Source organism: Actinia tenebrosa, unplaced genomic scaffold, assembly GCF_029948245.1.
Source record: "Actinia tenebrosa isolate PJP-AT-01 unplaced genomic scaffold, QUT_ActTen_1.0 PGA_scaffold0__85_contigs__length_37466705, whole genome shotgun sequence".
NCBI classification, from domain to species: Eukaryota; Metazoa; Cnidaria; class Anthozoa; order Actiniaria; family Actiniidae; genus Actinia; species Actinia tenebrosa.
Genome location: NW_028292569.1, coordinates 32616207 through 32639341, shown reverse-complemented (window position 1 = coordinate 32639341; position 23135 = coordinate 32616207). Strand labels below are relative to the sequence as shown.

The window sequence follows — 23135 nt, the reverse complement described above, 5'->3', positions numbered from 1 at the left end:
TGATGAATGTTTTAATTCAGCTCTATGTGCAGCGACTTCAAGTTCTCACCACCGTGTCATGTCCGCAAGGAAAAAAGTGGCCGGGGGTGGGGATTTTGGTGCCGCTGTCTGACGGTTTGTCATGGTTTGGTTGTAAAGATGACAAGTTTATCTTGTATCAAGCTTCCTTGCTGTGAGTCTTTTTTTTATTTATTTTTCTGTGTGATTTTTAAAAAATAAATTCGTTAAAATTTTTTTATTATATAAATTACCAATGAAATATCTATTTTTCTCATTTCGAAAAATTGATTATCTCACACCGTGAAAATAACATGTTATTTTCACGTGTGAAGATAACACCATGCGATGCTATTCAAAATACACAGAAAAGAATTGCCTGAAAAAGCCAAAACATACTCATTGATAATTATATCATAAACAGAATATTACATGGGCGCTTGGAGATACGAAATTTTTCTTCTCGTGTTGAAAATCTCTCACTCGTTCGCTACGCTCACTTGTGAGAGATCTTTTCAAAACTCAAAGATAAATTTCACATCTCCGCACGCCCATGTAATTCCTCTATATCTATTTTTGTCATCAGTTGTTGTCCTGGACTTGTGGAGACAGGTACAGGTGGGTTTATTATATTTAGAATATGTTTATTGAGTATATGGCATATTTCCTTATAACCAGGTATCAATCATCTGCATCATGATTTGTCATCATCATCGCAACCATTGTCACCACCAACATCATCATCATTATGCTGTATCATCATCAAAATCATCACTAGCACCATCACCATCACCATTTTCATCATAATCACCATCATTATCATCATCATCACCACCATCATCATCACCATAATTATCACCGTCAACATCATCACCATTATCTCTATCACCATCATCACCACCATCATCATCATCATCACCATAATCATCACCATAATCATCATCGCCATTATCTCCATCACCATCATCATCACCATCATCATCATTACCATCATCTCCATCACCATCATCGTTACCATCATCATCATCATCACCATCATCATCATTACCATCATCTCCATCACCATCATCGTTACCATCACCATCATCATCACCATCATCATCATTACCATCATCTCCATCACCATCATCATCATCACCATAATCATCACCATCACCATTACCACCGTCATCATCATCACCAATCATCATAGCAATAATCTTTGTCTACCAACTTACAACTGTTCTCTTTCTTTGCTCACACCACAGGTAACCCATTCGTTAACCCAACAGTGATCCAGATCTACCAACCATCAAACCCAGACCAGACCAACATAGAAAATAGTGACCGTGTCATGTTCTTCTCGTACGGCAGAAGAGAACCATTCTATAAACTGGTTCTGAAGGGAAACTCTAATGGAAGGTAACAGCTGAATCCATATACAAGTCAAAAGTCCCATCCCCCTCCCCCAGGGACTTTTGACTCGTAACCAATCTTCCTTGGCCAATTGACACGGACAGCCAGACAGACAGTGACCAAGGGAAATGGAGGGACTGCTCGCAGTCATCCAGCTGATCTGAAGATGTCGAAATGACATCACTGCAAAACCAAGGTTTCATGAAGTCTGTGAAAATAAACCTTTTTACTCATAAGGTTGCCATCTTGAACTGCGAGATGCCGAGGGGATATGGAAAATTCTTTGTAACTTCATGATTTAGCTGCACTCAAGCTATGGAATTTTTTGGGGTCATTCAAGGGTCATTCAGCTTACCCCTTGTAGAATCAATACTGAGAATATTTTAAGACGGGTTATACCAAGAGGAAATGGACTAGCTCATATTCTCTTGAAGAGATAACTAGCTAAAAACTAGTGTGAGCTGCGTCGGTGTTTCTAATGAAACAGTAATCATGATAAACGACGAAGGAGTAGCGTCCGAAACGTCAGTAAGTTTTTTCATCTTTTCACGGTGTAAAATTTACCTTTTTATCATTACTGTTTCATATTCTCTTGGTTATAATGTAGGTACTTTAATTTCTTTTACTTTTGTCTAAACTCGTATTTTCCCATTTTAGCATCACAGTGTGGAAAATTGATGGTGAAATGTTGAAAACAAAAAACTTAGAAGCAAAGACTACAGGTAAACATAAAAAACGTAGTCATGTACAATGTAACCTCTTGTATCTGCAAACTTACTTAAACTTGTATTTTACAACCATCACTCTAAGAGGCTCTTCCTTGAGGTTTGTTCCACAGGCACTACCACTACATTTGGGGGGCTTGAGCGAATTTTGCGGGGAAAAAATATTAAAGAACATGCTTTCTATTCCACTTCAAAAAACATAACCAACGTCCTGAGGTTTTTTGAGGTTCTTCATTTCTATCTTAGGGCTTTCACTTAGAATTTAGACTAACTCTATTGTAAATATCCCAGTTGGTGATACAACAACAAAAGAAACCAAGTTTTTAGATTTTAGATAGACCAAGATTTTGAAATGCTTTGAATATTTCTGTTGTTTCCACAGGTACCCCACCGACACTGGAATGCCGTATACAAGATTGTTGGGACACGTTCTGCACACCCTGTGGACTCATTGACTCACTGGTAATATACTTGAACAATGAGTTCTTAGCTAAATCTTAAAGCAGCAAAGAGAGAAATTAATGAATAAATAAGGAGGGAATAAAGGAAAGAGAGGAAAAGAGGAAGGAAGGAAGGAGGGAGGGAGGGAGGGAGGGAGGGAATAAAGGAAAGAGGAAGGAAGGAAGGAAGGACGCAAAGAAGGAAGCAAGTAAGCAAGCAAGCAAAGAAGGAAGGAAGGAAGCAAAGAACGAAGGAAGGAAGCAAAGAAGGAAAGAAAGAAGGAAAGAAGGAAGGAAGGAGGGAGGGAAGGAAGGAAGGAGGGAGGGAGGGAAGGAAGGAAGAGAAAGAAGGTTTGTCATAGAGGTTCCTCTAAAGTCAAAGGTTTCGCCTCCTCCCTTCTCCTATTCCGGCATCCACTCTAACGCACAACAAATCAGGGATTACCATTTTTGGGATTAAGATCACTTAATTTAATGCTGAGCTAACCAACAAGGAATCGAGAGTAGAACTTTGTTCCAGATGATGTTTTCTTAGTTTATTACGTTTGATGTAATTTATTCTTTGTTGCAGAACGGTGAGGATAACGGAATACCTGTCACGACCAGCCTGTATCTACCTTTACAGGGACGTATTGTATGTGGACGTGAGGACGGGTCGATTGTTATCATATCGGCTGCTAAGGCTGCTATCACTCAGCTGTTCAGGATCAAGAGAAACAGAGAATCACCAGGTGATTGACGTACATCATCACCATCATCACCATCACCACCATCATCACCATCATCATCAACATCATCATCATCACCACCACCATCATCATCAATATCATCTTCATCATCATTATCACCATCATCACTATAATCATTTGTATCATTATAATAGTCATCATCATCATCATTATCTCCATCATTATCACCATCATTATGTATCATCATCATCAACATCACAATCAGCATAACCATCATCACCTTCATTATCACTATCATCATCATCATCATTACCATCACATCATTACCATCATAATCATCACCATCATCATTACCATCATCATCATGATGATGATTATGTATCATCATGTATCATCACCATCATTATCTCCACCATCATTATCACAATCATCACTGTATCATCACTATTATCATCATCATGACCATCACTGTCATGGTCATAATCACCAGCAAACATCATCATTATTTATTTAGTTATATTTTAATTCATTAATTAAGCTACTTTCTTCTTTCTCTTCAGTGTGGCCATCACATCGTATACTAACGGGTCATCGTGGCCGGGTCACGTGTCTCCTGTACCCCCGAGATGAAGACAAGCGTTATGATAAACACTATCTTGTTTCCGGGGGGGTCGACTTCTCGGTCAAGCTGTGGGACATTTACAGCGGCGATCTGCTTTGCACATTTAGTCCCCATGGAGGAGAGATCTTGCGATTAATCTGCACCCCCCCGGATTGTAGCGTAAGTATTACTTGTCTCAGTGAAGTGGCGGCCATGTTAGTGTACATAACAAGAGAAGCTAACGAGAAATCTTTTGTTAACGTACACCAACATGGTGGTGATGACGTCACATGGAAACAAACTGAATGATTCAAATGACAAAGACATGGCGGCCATGTTGGTTTACATAACAAGAGAAGCTAACGAGAAATCTTTTGTTAACGTACACCAACATGGCGGTGATGACGTCATAACTGAATGATTCAAATGACAAAGACCTGGCGGCCATGTTGGTGTACATAACAAGAGAAGCTAACGAGAAATCTTTTGTTATCGTACACCAACATGGCGGTGATGACGTCACATGGAAAACTGAATGGTTCAAATGACAAAGACGTGGCGGCCATGTTGGTGTACATAACAAGGGAAGCTAACGAGAAATCTTTTGTTATCGTACACCAACATGGCGGTGATGACGTCACATGGAAAACTGAATGGTTCAAATGACAAAGACCTGGCGGCCATGTTGGTGTACATAACAAGAGAAGATAACGAGAAATCTTTTGTTAACGTACACCAACATGGCGGTGATGACGTCATAACTGAATGGTTCAAATGACAAAGACCTGGCGGCCATGTTGGTGTACATAACAAGAGAAGCTAACGAGAAATCTTTTATTAACGTACACCAACATGGCGGTGATGACGTCACATGGAAACAAACTGAATGGTTCAAATGACAAAGACCTGGCGGCCATGTTGGTGTACATAACAAGAGAAGCTAACGAGAAATCTTTTATTAACGTACACCAACATGGCGGTGATGACGTCACATGGAAACAAACTGAATGGTTCAAATGACAAAGACGTGGACGTCACACGTAACTAGAAAATAAAAACCTGGATACATTATTTGGTTGTCTAGACGACGTGACGTCATATTTCAACATTTTGAATTTTTTAAACAGAATCGCGTGCAGTACTGTATTTGTACAGTAGCCGCTGACCACTCGGTCGCTTTGCTCAACCTACGAGAGCGGAAGTCTATCATGGTCGCTTCGATACACACGTTTCCGGTGGAGATTATCAAATGGCGGGCTTTGGATGACTTTCTTGTTGTTGGATGTTCGGATGGCTCGGTATACGTCTGGCAGATGGAGACTGGTAAGGAGTTTTAAGGCTCGCTCCAGGGATTTGCTTTGTGCTCGTGTAGAAAGTGACGCGCAAGGCTGGGATAAAGCGTTTTGGCTCCGTTAAATCATATAATCACCACCACCATCATTACATCATGGCCATCATCATCATTTTTTTGGCACCTCGTAGGCTCGCAGCATTCATGGTTCAAGAGAAGAGAGAAAAACAAGAATTCATTTATACCATTTTTTTTAGGCCATCTCGATAGACGCGTTAATGGTCAAGTAGCTCTTGACATCCTCTCCGCATGCGATGACGAAGAAAACAGCCCAGTCTCCTCAACCACTGTCCCGTCCAAATCCAAAGGAGGAGCCCTAGGTAAGAAACTTAGCAACCTCACCTCAAATCTCCCGACCCAGGCTGCGACGGCTGCCGTCAAGAAGCTTAAAACCAAAGCAGGGATTTCATCATCTAGTTCTTCAGCGACTTTAAAGACGCAGGACGGGGATACGGTGGTTGGTACGGGGTTTGTGCCGCTTAAGGTGCTGTCTACCAAGGCTGCAGTGAGTGATGCAGAGATTCACGTGATGCTGTTTGATACAGAGGCGCTCATTTGTCATCTGATGAAAGAGGAGAATTCCTTGTTATCGAGTAAGTAATAATCGTTTGAACTATAGATCACAGTACTGAATGGACTTTTCGACGTTATGGCGGCCATCTTGCCAGAGGGCAAAACAAACAAAGATAACGGAGAACATATAGAGTTTCGTGTGTGAATTTTAAGCGTCCATAGGGAGCTGAGACATGACACAACAAGAGTGTAGAGAGACTTATAGTCCCCTTGCAGCACGTCAGAATGCAAGCCAATTTGGAGGACTTGAAAATAGGTTTCCAATTCTCGGGAGATTAAGCTTTCCAAATTGAGCTGCTTTGACGTCACATGCAAGGTCCATTAATGTAACCGGCGCAAATCACGTGACGAAAGTCGCATGTCATTTCTGGCTTTTGGTCTCCCTGTGGTTTTATATGAAAGAATCGCACGCTTGAGTGATTCAATACTGGGTCTTATTTTGTAGAAAAGCCAAGTGAAAGCAAACGAAAGACAAATCTCTCCATGCAGCCAGTTGATGAGACACTAGATGTTGCACAGCTCATGATCTCGGCTCTACATTCTTGGGGACTGGACTCTAGTATGGATGAAGTATGCGTGGAACGCCTGGGACTTCTGAGACCGACAAAGCCAATCTCGTTTGGCCTCATGACACGGGGCGGAAGACTTTCCCTAATGTTCCCAGGCTGGTATGGTGAAGAATCGAACGAAGAACCGAAAATTTCCGAATCCATGCCGAGACTACTCGCCGAAGAAATTGTTCGTAAGCGCCGAACGTCGTCGAACGTTTCCGAAGACAAGTTTTCGCATTCTCGTTGGCAGTTGTCATCGGCTCTGACGACGCTACACCTTGTGGGACTCGTGTCGGTAGCAAATACCTTGATGAGCATGAACCAGGTATATTACATACTTATCATTTAGCTTTTAATGCGCATGCGCAACGAATCGAATAGCGTTTTCCATAGATTATAAAACAGATCAAACCAACCCTCTGCGCAGGGCTTCTCGTTCTCATCTTTTTGGTGGGTTACCTGTGGTTTGTACCCTTCCTGTCTCCTTTACCACTTAGGGATCCCAAGCGCTAAGAGAGTAAAACAAGAGAGATTCAACGAAAATTTTTTCTTGTTTTCACAGGTCAGTTTTATTACGTCAGAGAAGCGCCTTGCCCTTCTGACCAACGCCAGCCGTGATATCCCAATGTCCTCTTCGAGCTATGAAGACGATAATGAAGGAATCCCAAGATCCGCGTCCAAAGACTCTGACGTCCAACTAGCAATGAATCATCGCGCGCATATTAAAGCTGGGTGGAGTCAGCTGGCTGCCTTACATTGTTGCTTGCTGGCGGATTTGTTGAGAGTACCTTCGTATAAGCCTCCATTACTTCATCTCTTAGCGCGACGATGGCAAGACAGATGCTTGGAGGTAAAATAAATTTTAAAAATCGCGTATTTTCCAATGTCAAATATTCAAACTGCCCACTCATTTATACACTAGCGTGGGGAGTCCTAGTGCCCCCTAAAAATTTGCTTTTGGCACCAACATTTATCATGCGGGATTCCTGTGGATTTGGCGGGAAAATGGTACAATGCTTCCTCCATAATCGAGACCTTGCTACGCTCCTGCATTTACAAATATATAAATCTTATTTCGCCTTACCGGAAATGACGTCACTAAGTTCATGGTATTTCTATTCTAGGTGCGTGAAGCAGCTCAGGCCATTCTTCTTGCAGAGCTCCGGAGAATTGGTTTCGAGTGTCGAAAAAAGGTCGTCGAGACCTGGGCTCCACAACTACCTAAAAAGTTAGAAGACCCAAGCGTTGCAGGGTCTGCATCCGAGTCCACATTAGACCCTAATCTATCAGCACCTATGAGCCCCCAGCTTTTTGGTCCCGGAGGTAAGAACGTATCATAATTAATAAGCTTTGTTACATAATCATACACTGTTTTAATTAGTAATTTATTATTTAATTAGTAGAACGTCTGGAGTCTTATGAAGACGAGGTGATTTTCCCAAGTGATGATGTCAGCACTGTCTTGTCCAGCGTCAAGAAGCTTCTTCAATATGACATGCGCCGTCGCCAGGCAACAGCTATTGTTTTGATGGGTGTGATTGGCGCAGAGTTTCAAGGAGAAGTGGAGGTGTACGAGAAGCGAAATGGCGGGAATTCTAAAGCCAAGGCCCGTAAAGGGAACGAAAGTACGGAGCGATACAGACATCTTTGTATTTCTGCAACTTTGGTGGTTACTGTCACAGTTTTTCTTTCTTTCTTCTTTCTTTCTTTTCTTGTTTTTTTGTTGTTTTTGTTTGTTGCTCTTTTTATAGACACCTTGCGGCACGTCAGAATGTAGCTCAATTTGGAGGGCATGACAATAGGTTTCCAATTCTCAGGAGATTGAATTTTTCTGTTTGTCCTCTAAAATTAGCTGCCTTGATTTCAATGTAAGGGGTCTATTGCTCTGGTGGCGTTGCCGGTGATGGTGGTCATATTATAAATTGTGATGATGGTGTGGATAATGGTGATGATGATGATGATGGTAATGGTGATGTTGCTGATGATGATGAGGAAGAGAATGCTGATCTTACTTGAAAAATCTTGCTGATTTGTTTTCATTTCCTCCAGCTGAAGCCTCCATCATGGATTATAACACCGTACGACACACGGGTAAAGCTTTAATGTACCTTCTACTCAAGACTCCTTCCTCCAAACAAACCGCTCACACGTCAGTCAGAAGAGCAGCTATCGATCTGATTGGTCGAGGATTCACAATATGGGAACCATATATGGATGTGTCAGCGGTATTACTTGCACTCTTGGAGCTATCCGCTGACGATAAATACCGCGATCTCTCATTCAAGAAAGGATTACCGCTGTCCCCTGCTGCAGACACTCGTCGCTCTGCTAGGCATGCGCTGTCGCTAATAGCAACGGCAAGACCATCAGTATTTATCGCTACAATTGCTAAAGAGGTTTGTCAATTTTTTTGTGCTGAGTTTATATTTTTTATTGAAATTCCTCAATAGAATTTTTGCACCATCACGTGATGGCAGCCATGTTAGATGGCAGGAACAAAACGATCGTTTTACATAAAATGGAGTTCATTTCCCAAGAGCAAAGGGATTTTATTGTTCTGCCATCCAACCACCGGCAGTCCAAGCCGTATTATGTGCGCCGGCAAGCAATAGTGCAGAACCTTTATAGAGCGTTTTCACGTGATGTCACAGCGGCCATATTGGTGTACCAAAACAATACATTTTCTATCCTCGGGGAATCAAATTCTATTTTTATGCAAATACTGTTCAGAAAGTTTCTAATGTTTGGTACACCAACATGGCTGCCTTCTAACTCGAGTGAAGACGCTCTATTATAAAAAAAGACATCTTTGGGAAACCCTTGAACGCGTCAAAAAGGTCACGTGATTGATAGTAAGGAATACGTCTTTTTTAAACCCACCAAGGTTGCTCGAAGTGTTTCTACGTTATCTTCGATGTCATTCAACCAACCCTCCCCATCAGCCATTTCGGTATACAGCCACGTTCGTCACCAGCCCTCCCAGAATGCTGAAGTCCAGACGACATCAGTGTTAAACAGGTCCAAACGTGAAATACTGAGAATTATTGACCTTATGATTGAGAAGACACAACAGGAGGTTGTGGACTTGTTAACAGATGTGAGTATGCTATCTGTCTGTCTGTGTGCTGTCTGTCTGTCCGTCTGTCCATCTGTCTGTCTGTCCATCTGTCTGTCTGTCCATCTGTCTGTTTGTCTGTCTGTCTGTCTGTCCATTCCTCTACTTGATAATCTTCCTTCTTTTCGTCCTTATGTCTGTCTATTTGTAAAATTGTCTGTCCGTCTGTCTGTTTGTCGTATAGTCATATGTCTGTCCTCGTCCATCCATTTTTCTGTCTGTTTGTGCAATCCTTTATCATATGTCCGTCTGTTGTGTCTGTCTGTTGTGTCCGTCTGTCGTATGTCCGTCTGTCGTATGTCTGTCTGTCGTATGTCTGTCTGTCGTATGTCCGTCTGTCGTATGTCCGTCTGTCGTATGTCCGTCTGTCGTATGTCTGTCTGTCTGTCGTATGTCCGTCTGTCGTATGTCTATGTCTGTCTGTCGTATGTCCGTCTGTCGTATGTCCGTCTGTCGTAAGTCTATGTCTGTCTGTGGTATGTCCGTCTGTTGTATGTCCGTCTGTTGTATGTCTGTCTTTCGTATGTCCGTCTGTCCTCGTCCGTCCATTCGTGCATCTGTCACTGCAGTTTGTGCAATCCTCTGTCCTATTGTCGTATTTCTGTCCTCATTCATCCTTCTGTTTTATTTTGCCCAGTCGTCTGTCTTTCTGTCCATTTGTTGTACGTATGTCTGTCCTCGTTCGTCTGTCTTTCTATCCTATGTCTATCCTAGTCTGTTAGTTTGTCTGTGTGTTCATCCATCCTGCCATTTTTGCCCCTACTTCTGTCCACGGTTTGTCCATCCATATGTGTGTGTGTGATTGTCTTTTGACTCCAACATATCTCCACCCCCACAAACAGGTTGTAGATGTTGTCGCATATTGTTTGGACCAAAAAAGTATTAAAGAAAGAGGACTGACTGAGCTATTCCCAGGGCTTTGCAGGTAACGTGTTTCAAAGGTGGTCCTTTTTTAAAAAAAATAATACGCAAATTGTTATGTAGTGCACCTTAACAGGTTTATGAAAAGTAAAATGTTGATGACCAATTTGTTGACAGGTTCAATATGGTGAGCTATTCACATCAGTCACGTCGCTTAGCTGTTGGTGCAAAGACTGGACAGATTGCCCTGTATGACCTTCGTTCTTCAAGATGCCAGGTACAGCTGTAAGAGATATTTCAGTGTCACTTTCATCGCATGGTGGCAGTACTCTATTGATCTTTCTTCTTCTTCTTCTTCTTCTTCCTCCTCCTTTCCTTCCTTGCTTGCTTGCTTCCTGCCTTGCTTGCTTGCTTGCTTACTTCCTTCATTCACAGTTTTATTTCTTTATTTCAGATGGTTAATGCCCACAAGTCTCCAGTAATAGCTCTATCTTTCTCCCCTGACGATAAGGTCCTTGCCTCCTACAGCTATGGAGACTCTGCCATCTGTTTCTGGCAGGTATGTGAAAACTGGGCTTCCTGTGTATTAGGATCTAGGCCTCCTATACTAGTCACTACTGGTCACACCAGAGGAAGCCCAATTTAGATTAAAATGTTACCCTAATGTTAAATTCTTGCCAATCCAAAGTAACCCTAGCCGGAGGAAACAGATAATAATAATAATAATAATAATAATAATAATAATAATAATAATAATAATAATAATAACGGGGTTCTTATATAGCGCATTTTTACATGGTCTCAATGCTCTCCACAATCATGACCAGTGGAGGACTTTACGGGCTGCATATTAAGGCGCTAGCAGCAGTAAGGGGGGCGCGCGACGTGCCGGCATACACCTAAATGAGGCCCGGGAATAACCCGCAGTGACGGGGCCCTACAGGGGGTCTGGCGCGGCCGGGTGGCATTGCAAATGGTCCCTTACTGCTGCTATGCCGGGTATGGTAAATGAAGGTTAAGATATTCCTTACATATAGATGGATGCAATCAAGAGCATACGTAACAAGACTGTTCGTAAGCTGAGAACTAAGGTATTGGACCGCTTAGACGCCGACTTCGCCTTCACAACTTTTATGGAGGGAGATACAGATGAAACGATGAACGAAGAAAGAGCAGAGAGGATTATTGAATTGATGCCTGAAGGTAACTACCGTTTGGAGCTGACTTTCATAAAGTACTTAGATGGCGAATGGATAATTGAAAAGGGCCGTAATCCCATTAGGGCGTTTGGTAAACAATCCTTGTTTGTCTTAAGTGAAAGTACGCGACCGGGGGCACTCGTAGGTATCGACATGATGTTCTACGAAGTTGCTTACCCAGTTACTGTAGTTATCTACGGTGCCTATGAGATTAAGAAGCCAGATGTCAAGAAACTCAAACCAATGCGACATCCAGGTAACTGCGTTGCGAAGTTAGTAAGGGAGTTCTTTGAGGATTCCACGCGGGGTGGTAAGTTAACTTTAAAGAGAAGAGAAGCCATAAGGAAATGGGAAAAGGACACACACAAAGCCGGAGCCACCATAGACAACATTAAGAAGTTGGAGACCGCCTTAGAACGTCGCATACACGTGAAAGACATTACTGGCGGGTTCATTTACCCAGGTACGCACAAATACGGAGGTAGGGGTGCTCCCATAATTATTTACCAACACAACGGACATGCTTGGAGAGAACTTAGATTCCCCAGGAAGAAGGAAATCAAGGTCTACAAGACTTCGCCGTTGGTAGAATTGGTCAAAGAAAGCTCTGTTTGGTTGATGGACGCGGAAGGGAGTCAGTTTATGACACAGGATGGTACTCTTTACCGCCATGAAGTCGAACAACGATGCATTCAAGATGCTTGTGAAACTCTAGGAGAAGACTTCTCAGACGAAGTTCTTAGTAGTCGTAGTTTGGATTTCTTAGCAGCAAAGAAGAGGAATGGGTGGAAGCCCACGCCTAAGGAATTCGCTGACATATCCAAAGCCTGTGTAGAACATGGTCACGGAGGTCTTTGGAACATGGAGTACGACGAAGGCGAATACGTCTCCTTAGACATGAAACATTGTTACCCTGCGAGTTTCAAAGGATTGGGGGATTGTAAGGAGTATTATGACCGGTATGGACATCCAGACTCACAGTTCTTTCGTGTGTCTTTAGACGGCAGCTACGACGCTCCTGCTACGGGGTTCGTAAGGTTGACCTCATGGGAGTTAGCAGAGGGCTTACATCCCATAATCTACGCGTGGTACGGTAAGCATTTACAGGAGAAGGAATGGATGCCGGTGCCGCTGTTAAAGTTCTTCGAAGAGAATGGACTTATGACGTACACAGCCCACGAAGCCATACTCTGCCACAGCGCCTTCACACAATGGTTACCGGAGCACAACCCTACCGCACGTGTGGTCATAGGAAAGTTCACACAAGGGGCTAAGGAGGGAGAGAAACACATGCAGCGTCGTTTGATAACGGATGACGGCGAACTAAGCTTCTTAGTCAAACGTGCGCACGAAGATGGAACCATGGTGTCTGTGGAGAAGTGGGAACACTTCGTAGAAGCCGAGAAAAAGGCATACAAATGGAATGCTTTGTGTTATTATCAAGACTACAGGCCGCAATATTACCATTTGCGTGCCAGTATGTTGGCATATGCACACATTAACCTCCTTGCGATGTTGCTAAGGTTCGACAAAGAGGACATACCACGTGTAGCCACGGATTCCTTGTACGTGAAGCCGGAAGTGTTAGAAAAGATGAAGGAGTTCTACACTGAAGACGAGTTAGCGGAGAGTGGTCAGTGGCGTGTGAAAGATGAAGAGATCAAGGCGTGGAGAGGTCGCGTAGAATACCACGGTGGACACACGAAGGGTGCAGTAACACCTACTAAGGAAATGCTGCCTTCCGCTGTTGACCCCATTTCTTACAAGCGCTTTTCTTACCTACATGGTACGGGAGGTAGTGGTAAGACTACCAGGGTTTTGCAGTTGTTTCCCAAGATAAAGGTGTTAACGCCGACACATCGCCTGGAAAGGGAACTATGCAGCCAGGGTTACGACGCACAAACTTATCACAGCTTCTTCCGTTGGAATGGACAGAAGTGGGTGCCTGAAGCCATTCACAACATACCGTCGGTGATACTTTGGGACGAAATCTGTACCGTGCCCTTAGAGATACTCAAGGAGTTCGTAGAGTTCCTAAGGGGGAAGTGTCAGGTAATATTCGCCGGTGATCCCTGCCAACCACCTCCAATAGCTGGAGAAATGCCCCATGAATGGCTGAAAGAAATAGTAGACCACGTGGAAGAAATCAACACGGATTACCGTAGTAAGGATCAAATACGTAAGCTAAAAGCAGAATTACGGGGCCTTAGCGACGCCTACCAATGTAAGACGTTACGTAAGCGTGTGCGGGCGAAGAAGTATGAAGAATTCCTACTCGCATGGCATCCTAAAGATTTGGTGTTGAGCAGTAAACGTGCCGCACAGTCCCGAATACAGAAGGATTTGTTGCAGGTACACAGAGAACGCTTTCCTAATCACTTGGTGCCCGTTTCTTACAAGCCCCACGACACTCGCATGCAAAAGAGGGACGTCTGGGTACCTGGTACTGACATTCAACTACGGAACGCAGTAACCCACGACAAAGCCTGGGTGCCCATGGGAAAGGTGGAAAAAATAACGTCCCACCCCGATTGGCGGTTGGGTTATTGTATGACGGTCCATAGCGTGCAGGGACTCACCATAAAGGAAACCTTATGGGTCATAGACCAGCGGCTGTGTTGGAGTAATTTGATATACACCGCAGTGAGTCGCGTGGAGTATGCCAAGCAGTTGAAGAGAAGTTGGGGTCCGCAGTTACGTTACGACCACACCCCAGAAGAAGTAGCTAAGGAGAACGTTGCTAAGAAGCTTCTCCGTTACAAGCGACTCGACAGAGAAAAAAATATGACGTTCGACCTGTGTGTGGACGACGTCTACAAGAAAGGTGCAAGGTGTGCTAAGTGTAACATACCTTTGTTGTGGAGGTTTGACCCGGACGACGATCAGCAGTTCTCTGTAGATCGTATTAACAACAAGCGTGGCCATTGTAGGGGCAACGTTAGGTTGACCTGCCTGGAATGTAATCGGGCGCGTGGTGCTGCGCTACTCTGAGTCTTTGGGGACTATGAGCAGCTCTTCCATGACGAATCCGCGACTTGGGCCATTTAGGTAATACAACACGGGCTGCCCTTCCTTGGTGACGGACTTCGAAATCTCATACGTTTCCAGGGACCAGTTAGGATCCGTGGCTCTCTTACTGCCGCCTTCGAGTTCCCCCGGCTGATAGAGGTATCTGACCACTATGTCGCGGGGTAGCTTTTTTTCCTTCAGTCCGACCGCCCTCGAACTTCTGACGTAGGACTTGTGCTCCACGTGTTTCTTTTTTATGGCATCCTTGGGTTTCATTCCCGTAGCCCTGGCCGCCTCGTTGTTCAAAGCCGCGACGACCTGGGGGAGCCTCTGAGTCCATTCCCTGTTGCGTTTGGAGGGATCTTCCAGCTCTTTCCAATACTGGTATCCAAAGAGACGCTCGGCCAAGGTCTTATTAAATCTTTCGACAATGCTCTGACCCCTGTGGTACTCTGCTTCGGCTCTCCTAATCTTGGTGCTGTGGTCTTTCAGGGTCTTGGTAACCACGCCCATGAACTCCGTCCCCGCATCCACTTGCAGCAGCTTGGGCCATTTCAAGACGCGCTTATAGCTCTTTAGTTGGTTCATTTCAACGCTCAGCTGCGCGTCAGACACGACGAAGACGTAGCAGTTTATCTTGTCGCTGTCGCCCGCGGAGGAGTTCTTTGTGCGCTTGATCTCCAAAGTAATACCATCCTGGGTATTTACCAACCGTAAACCCTGGCCATGTAGGTCTTCATCGTTCGTTGTGCGCATATCAATCCACAACGCATACTTATCCTTAAAGAATTCCTCGGGGCTAATTTGGTCGCCAAACTTACGCATTGCCTCCCTGTAGACGTCTGCAGGCTTTATTCCCTGCGAGTACACCTTGTTTGGAACCCCGTTGATATTCACGCCAACGTTGGTAATGTTGGGGTTATGAAAGGCCTCGGAGTCGCGCTTACCGGCTTCGTAGGGTTTGGCAAACACCAGCATCAACCCCGTGAGACTTCTTCGGGGGATATTAATACTTTGGTTAATAACCTCATCCGTCTTATCCAAGAAGCTAAATGTCTTATACATCACTACGTGGTCGTAAAGGAATGCCTTGCCAGAGCTGTACTCCATACCCGCATTACGAGCCAAATCTTCGCTGTACACGGTTTCGTACTGCAGCTCTAAGTTCTTGATGGAATAAGGATCGACAGCCCCGCTAATTGCGGTGTCCATTCCTCCTATGACGTTCGTGGTGTCCGCCAAGGTTACTTCAAACTGTAACTCACTTAGCTGTCTGGGATAATACGCACCATGATTCGTAATCACCTCAAAGTCCAAAGGGATAACGTACTTGCTACCATAGGCGGTCTTTACCCTCGTCGCGTCTGCTACTGCGGTTGCTCCGCTGGAGTCCGTAGGCGCCGGGTTGGTGTCGCTGCGAAGCTTACGAAGAATAACGCTTCCAATTCCCTGCTCTACTTTCTGTGCACGGTCGAACGCCGTCAACCACAAATCTTTGTACGTGGCATACAAGTCGTACCTATTCAAATCCAACAAGGATTCCCCTGCGAACTTTACGCGCATCTTGGAAACCAAGTTCCTACCTGCGTTATTGACGGCATAGCGCTTGTCCGCAGTACTTGGTTGTACCGCTAGATCGAACCTCAAGGCCAAAGTCCCAGGAACCAACACCAAGTTGTCTGTTAGACGGGGCACACCCACATACAGCGTTTCTCCTGGCCTTGCGGTGCTGGGGGTAAAGGTAACCCGATGAAAGGTGCGCTCTGCTTTCAGCCCACCAACCTGCTTAGGCAATACATTGGGGTTTAACTTTGAGCTTATCATATATAATGGATGGAGAAGGATTAGATTTCGATCCCCTTACTGAAGAAGGTCAAGCAGATATTAACGACGACGAATACGACGCATGGACTAAAGGCAAGGAAGACCCCCTGATCTACGACGCAGCCTTAAGAGACAAGTTTGGTAGTAGGTGGAGGAGGGTCAAGGCCACATTAAATCGTATGTTCACACGAAAAAATCCATACAAACCCGTTCCAGAATTTTTGCAAATGGATTACGTAGTAGGTCCAGGCGGCGACATTCCTGAAGCCCCCAGCGCTGCATGGCTTAGTAGGGTTCAGGAACAAATGAACGAATCCATGGAAGAAACCCCGGACGACTTTGATAGGATCAAGGATGAATTCCCAAACTGGGACCCAAACAAAGTCCAAGTAATGTTTAACACGGATAACGAATGGGGTAGGGAAGTCATAGTAGCAAGGTTAAATAGGTCTAATGCTCGTCCATATGTCATCAGGGACTTAAATGGTAAATACTACGCAGATAAAAAGATTCCTTCAACCCTTAGAAAGGCATTAGGAGAACCCAACTTACCCGAAAGACTGAGAGAAAATAGTGAGAATTTTGACGAAGCCGTCGAAAGAGTTAAGACCATAATGCAGCGGCAACAAAAAGGTCTTGAGGCGATAAGGGAAATCGAAGAACTAAAGGAAGCGATGGAGGAAAGGGAGGCAGAATACATGCGACAAAACCGACTGCTCCTCGATGCCCAAAGCAGAGAACTTAACGACAAGGATCAACGCATATTAGAACTTAGAGGACAAAGAGACAAGGCCCTACGCGAAAAAGATGGCGCTAAAAAGACTTTCCAGCTTGCCCTGCAAGACCTAGATATTAATAATGAGGAAGCTAAGGACTTACGGACCACCATAACTAGGTCTTTAGAGGAACGGCGGCAGTTGGTTGCTGAAATCAACGCTAAAGAGGAGCAACTTCGGCAAAGAGATCAGGCTATTGAAGACATGGAGGGGCAAATAGAGCGGCAACGAACAGTCATCGAAGATCAAACTCGCCCCGAAGAGGAAAGGGAAGCAGCTCAACGGGAAGTAGAAGCCCTTCAGGAGAGACTGGCGGAATTACAAGCGCAAAGGGAGAACTTGGAAAGGGAATTGGGACTAACCACCAAAGAAAAGATAAAAAGGGCCCTCTTGAAGTATGGGGTACCTTTAGCATTTGCAGTCGCCGTTTCAAGCGTCGTAGGGGTAATCATATCTGCCCTTAAAGCTACAGGAGCTGGTGTGAAGAAGTTAGGCAATGGCCTAACAGAGTTGGGAAAAAAGATGGCAGCCGGTCTTCCTGGGCTGCTGGGTAGCGTTCTTGGCCTGGCGCTTAGGGCCGGCGGAGAACTGCTAAAGTTTGTGGGGAATAACATTTGGATATTAGTCGTAGCTATTGGAGTGGTACTCCTGAAGAAGATGAAGGGTTAATCTTATCCTCGTGTATTACTGGTGGCTTATCGTCGTCGGGCGCCCGAGGCATCCTCGACTGGGGATAAGTAAAGATAGTATTCGCACCGCCTTGATAATGCGGAACTAGCGGCAGCACACTCATGGTGCTAATGGGCTTATGATTCCAAGTAGCATCCGTCGAAGGGTTAACGGTCGGGGCGGCATTTATTCGTATGCGGCCGGCATCGCTGGGGCGAACTTGAAGCTTTGCATATTGACAATTAGCTATCATATGGAAAGTTACCGGAGTCATGTTTTCCGTTTGCGGAGGAACGGGCTCCGACGAAAAATGAACTGGATGTCTGGTATTACTTTTTACCCTGTATGGCGGTAATGGGTGGTTATTCTCATCAACGATCCTAAAACCGGCATTGCATGAGTACCCCGCCGAAATACAAATAGTGCACATGATCAATCCCAGGCCTCCAACCTCCACCCACAATCCGGCGTCTTGCCACTTGTCGCCCACGTACTCCTTTTCCTCCAGGTAATGGAGAAACCAATCTTCCTTCGCGTGTGGATTCATATATTTCAGCAAATAAATTTGCTTCTAAAGGCTAAGCACCGTAAGAGTGCTAATGGTAGCGTGATTATAAGGTCGATCTCTTTGGTCATGTATGCTATTTATCGTTACTACGCCCGTGTCGTCTACTCTCATTTGCAGCTTTACCTTCCCGTGGCAATCAGCAACCACGTGGAAAGTCCAAACCGAGATGTTTTCGGCGCTGCCGGGGTTGGGCTCTACGGAGAAATGCGTAGGCTCCCTGTTGTTTGTCTTATTTCTCATAGGCTGCAGTACGCCATTCTCATCCAGGAACCTAAAGCCCACGTTGGCGTGGCTACTCGTGCCAATGCAAATACTACAAAGGATTAACTTCTTTCCCGAGTAGTTCAAATTCACGGACATCCCCGTGACATCAACCCAAGACGCCTGGGTGTATTTTTTCTCGCCTGTATAAGTCGTATAGACACAATCTACTCCAGCTACGTAGGGGTTGTTCATCGCCATATATAATAGCTCAGACCAATGCTCGCAGCTGCTAAGCCGGCTTTTAATGAGTTATGGTCATATTCCTCGGTAACCTTCTTCACGGGTTTCTTTGGGGGTACGTACACTTCTTTTTTAGGCTTGTCTATGTGTTCCTTCTTCGGTTTCTCAACGAAGTTAGAAATACCCTTGGTAGTGTCGGAGTTAACGTCATTGACTCCAAACTTCATATCTTGTGTAGCCCGTTGTAACTTGTTGTTGTAACCCACCACAGAATGGGTGTTAATAACCAGGTTACTTGGCATCAACCAACAACCAGGTGATAAAGCATAATCCAATCTTGCCTTTGACTGCTGCACCGCTAATTGGTATCTCTGTACTGACTTGGATATGTCGTTCTCTATTATTGCAGACTCAAATAAGGTCAGGAACTCTTCCTGCGTCTCACGCGAAGCACCTTGGGATCCAACGATTGGACTACGGGTGTTTACCTGCGCTCCTAAGATACAATACACGAATGCTTCAATACTACGGTTAATCCTAGCTAGGTTCCTTAAACCTTTTCCTTTCATTAACACGAACGGATCCCAAGTGCCGAGGTAGTTCGACTGAATTCGGGTAATGAACGTGTTGTTACCCTTATCGCCGCCCATGTCACCAAACTCCAACTCATGACTTGGATATTCTTGATGTTCATAATCGGCTGGCCTCTCACCACCGGCACCCCAAACGTAAACAATACCCAACCCATGCGTCTTACCTTCTTTGTAACGAAAGTCCCTTTGCTGTGGCTTGAACTCATTCATTAACCTTTCTAACCCTGCAGCGTCGTATCGGTTATCCAAAGGATCAAATGCCTTGTCTCCGGGTAAGGGCACATTGAGTTCCTTTAACAATCTTCGTACCGTAAAGGCAACATGAAACCGCATTATTGGAATGTGTAACATATCCGCACCGACACCACAACCCTTAGTGGCAGCCCAGACAGCAAAGTTCAACTGCTGCGGCCAATAACGCATGTTGGGGCCTGCTAACCATTCCCTGGCCTCTTTACCCGACGTATGCTTCAACATCGTCTCCCCGTAGATGTTCCTTACTACTACATCGAACGATTGCTTGCCCACTGAGATCTTCAAGAACGTTACCATCGTCTTAAAGTCGTTCACGCCCCCTTCGGCGTCGTAAAAGGGATAATCTCCCGTGGTTAACAACAAGTTGTCTGGAAAGTTGGGCGTCGGTGCTTTGTAAACAGGCGTTGGAGCTTTATGAACAGGCGTTGGAGCTTTATGAACGGGCTCCAAGTCTGCGTTGCTGTACATCCTGGAACCATTGAAATAAATCCCATCGGGTCGCCTTTCGAACTTACTAGGGTCGGCGTGTGGAAACATCTTCCTAAAGGCCCTCCAGTTGGCATAATCCCGGTTATCGTGATATGGTTGCTCTTGAATATCATTCCCAAAGGCGTCGTACATTATTATATAATGGACGTTATACCATCCGCACCTCCTATCTACCCTGAACTTTCCGAAGACCTTAACGCAGGTAACTTTCGCCTCAACAAGGCAAATCTAATCCTGTCTTACTTAGAAGGCCAAGCGAGACATTATGAAAACGTTAGAAAGAAGTATGCCAGAGCGCGCAACGTGTTACACAAGATTGCTATAACTTCGGGTTCCATGTCCGTAGCTCTTACAGGCACTGGGGTTGCTACTTCCCTTACTGGACCTGGCGTAGTCATCGGCGTTCCCTTAGCCGGCGTTGGAGCCGTCTGTGGCATTGTTTCTGCCGTCATGACAGGCATTATAAAGCAGTTGTCAGGTAAGATATCCAAACACGACACACATATAGCCATAGCAAGAGCAAAAGCCAACACCATCACCGACCTTATTTCCCAGGCCTTGCGGGACCGTAAGATTGACGACGTGGAGTTCTCTCTGATCCTTGCAGAGGAAAGGAAATATGATGAACTAAAGTCGGGCAATAAAAAAACCATCATAAAAGACCTCTCCAAGGAATCTCGCAAGAAGATCTACCAAGAGGCAAAGGAAGATCTACAAAGAAAACTCGCTCAGTAGATATTTCCTTTGAGAAGAACCCCAATGGATTTCAACTACGCATCTCATCTTCTAGGAATCCATTCTAACAATGGGTGGTTAGGATTGATCTCGTAGAATATCTCATAAATCGTATCAGGGTAATAAGGGATGTCTTTGTCCAACCGACAGAACAACCACTCCGCCCTTTGCATATCCGGGACATTAGGAATGCGCTTACCCGTCATCTCAGACAAAAGATAAGGGATAGCCTTGTAATGTTTCCCTAACTTCATCTCTTTTAAGACCTTTCGCATGCTTTGTGGGGTTGGCTCTTTCAAACGGTACATAATTTCCTTCTTCACTTCGTCATCCAAGTAAACAGGATGTAAACCTTGGATGTAACCCATCCACTCCCTAAAGTATTTTATTCTCTTGTATGGGGTCTTCGTACGACCTCCGTTGGCATAATACTGTTCTCTAGTAGCATTTGGCACGGCATGACGAATATTCTTACCACACTCGTAACACTGCGCAGAGGTATCTTCTTCTATTTGCATCTTGTTACCACAACACCAAAAGGGTTCTGGCTTAGGTATGACGACCTTGGGACTTAGACAACTTACACACCACCCATTGTTGAACTTCTTACACTCATGCATCATATATTTATTAGATATCTTTAGACTCGGGTGGCATAGCAGCAGTAAGGGACCATTTGCAATGCCACCCGGCCGCGCCAGACCCCCTGTAGGGCCCCGTCACTGCGGGTTATTCCCGGGCCTCATTTAGGTGTATGCCGGCGCGTCGCGCGCCCCCCTTACTGCTGCTGCGCTAGTAGCAACGGTGCAGCTTACAATCATGAGTGATTTGTTAGTAAGTTAGTATTAATGCCTCCAGATTGGGATAGGCTGTTGAACTGGGAGACAATCCCCTACTCTTATACGAATAATTCAACAGGTTCTTTTATGTCCCCCATTTTACTGTAGGTTAAGAAGGGATGGGAGACAGTACTACGGTTTTAAATCCTTGTCCGAGAAGACTTGAAGGTCTAACCATTTGCAGATTTAATTATAAAGGCAGTGCTTTCTCCTCAGTTATTTTAAGACCCTGAGTGTTGGTCCGGCCGAGGCTTGAACCACAACCTTCCGCATAGCAGACCGACGCTCTTACCAACTGAGCTAACTGGGTGGCGGGTTGCAGATATTCTTTCACTCCCCTGCTCCCCAGTGAAACTTACTTTTGCGAGGGGATGGGGTAGTGAAAGGACATCTGTTTTCTCAGGCTAATGTTTAACCATGCCAGAAAAAAAAAATTGAAAATTTCAACTCCTTTTTCAATTTATATTCCAGACTGGGTCAGGTTTGTTTGGAATGCTTAGCAGCTCTCTCAAATGTGTGAAAACGTACAAAACAAGAAAAACAGCTACTCAATTATCGTCAGCACTTCTCAAGCTTGTTCGATTGGTCTGGATAAATCACAAGAACGTCATCCTACTGATGGCAGATGGCCAAGAGTTTAAATACTCAATATAGATAATATTAAATATTATTAGATATCATTAATTGAAGTTTGTATAGTATTTCAGAGAGATATTCAAACTGAAATAATTATTAGATAATAATAATGATAATAAAAATGAATAAATAAAATATCATTTATTTTTATTATCACTATTATTATTATTCAAAAAATATTCAAGTTTTTGTTAATATGTGTGTACAAAATAGGGTTATCTCCGGTGTTCTGCTCTTTTGTTATATCTATTGTGACTCCTTCTATAGATTGTAAAGCTGGTATTTTTTCGTATTGTTATGTCAGCTGTGCTGTATAAATTATATTACGCCATAGATAAGCCACAAAATATCCATCCACCATGATGAATAATGTAAATTTCTGAGGGGTGGGGGGGGGGGGGGGGTCTAAAAGAAAAGTATGATGTTAATAAAAATATTAAGTTAAACTAGCAGAGAATTAACCTTTAATTTGAAATTAAAATAACTTGTCTTTTTAATAAATATAAATAAATAAATATATGTACATAAATTTAAAATTTTCAATGAGTGATAAAACAGGCTGTATGTTTTACTCCACATTTTAGAGCACTATCAGTAAAAGTAAATCAGTATCAATGATGCAATGTTTTTGCATTTTAGACCATGTTATTCCCTTGAGTATTATTTCTTTCTTTATTAGGAAAGCTTTTCAGCTATAATGGTGCAATGTTTTCTCATTTCATACCATATGCCATTCCTTGAGTATTATTTCTTTCTTTACTAGGAATGCTTTTCAGCTATGGTGCAATGTTTTCTCATTTC

General features: G+C 44.1%; 1 protein-coding gene across 1 annotated transcript; it reads left to right on the top strand.

Annotated features, from left to right (window-relative positions):
- The first annotated feature begins 2 nt into the window (after positions 1-2).
- On the top strand, positions 3-22712 carry LOC148914122 (WD repeat-containing protein 7-like). The gene is made up of 19 exons (XM_089026353.1): positions 3-172; positions 584-615; positions 1245-1398; positions 2050-2114; positions 2500-2579; positions 3129-3288; positions 3807-4027; positions 4975-5170; positions 5396-5791; positions 6217-6647; positions 6885-7172; positions 7447-7645; positions 7726-7947; positions 8372-8718; positions 9207-9419; positions 10280-10362; positions 10476-10575; positions 10753-10857; positions 22170-22712. The coding sequence occupies exons 1-19, from the start codon at positions 3-5 to the stop codon at positions 22350-22352; spliced, it is 3645 nt and encodes a 1214-aa protein (XP_088882479.1). The 3' UTR covers positions 22353-22712.
- Positions 22713-23135: the final 423 nt, after the last annotated feature.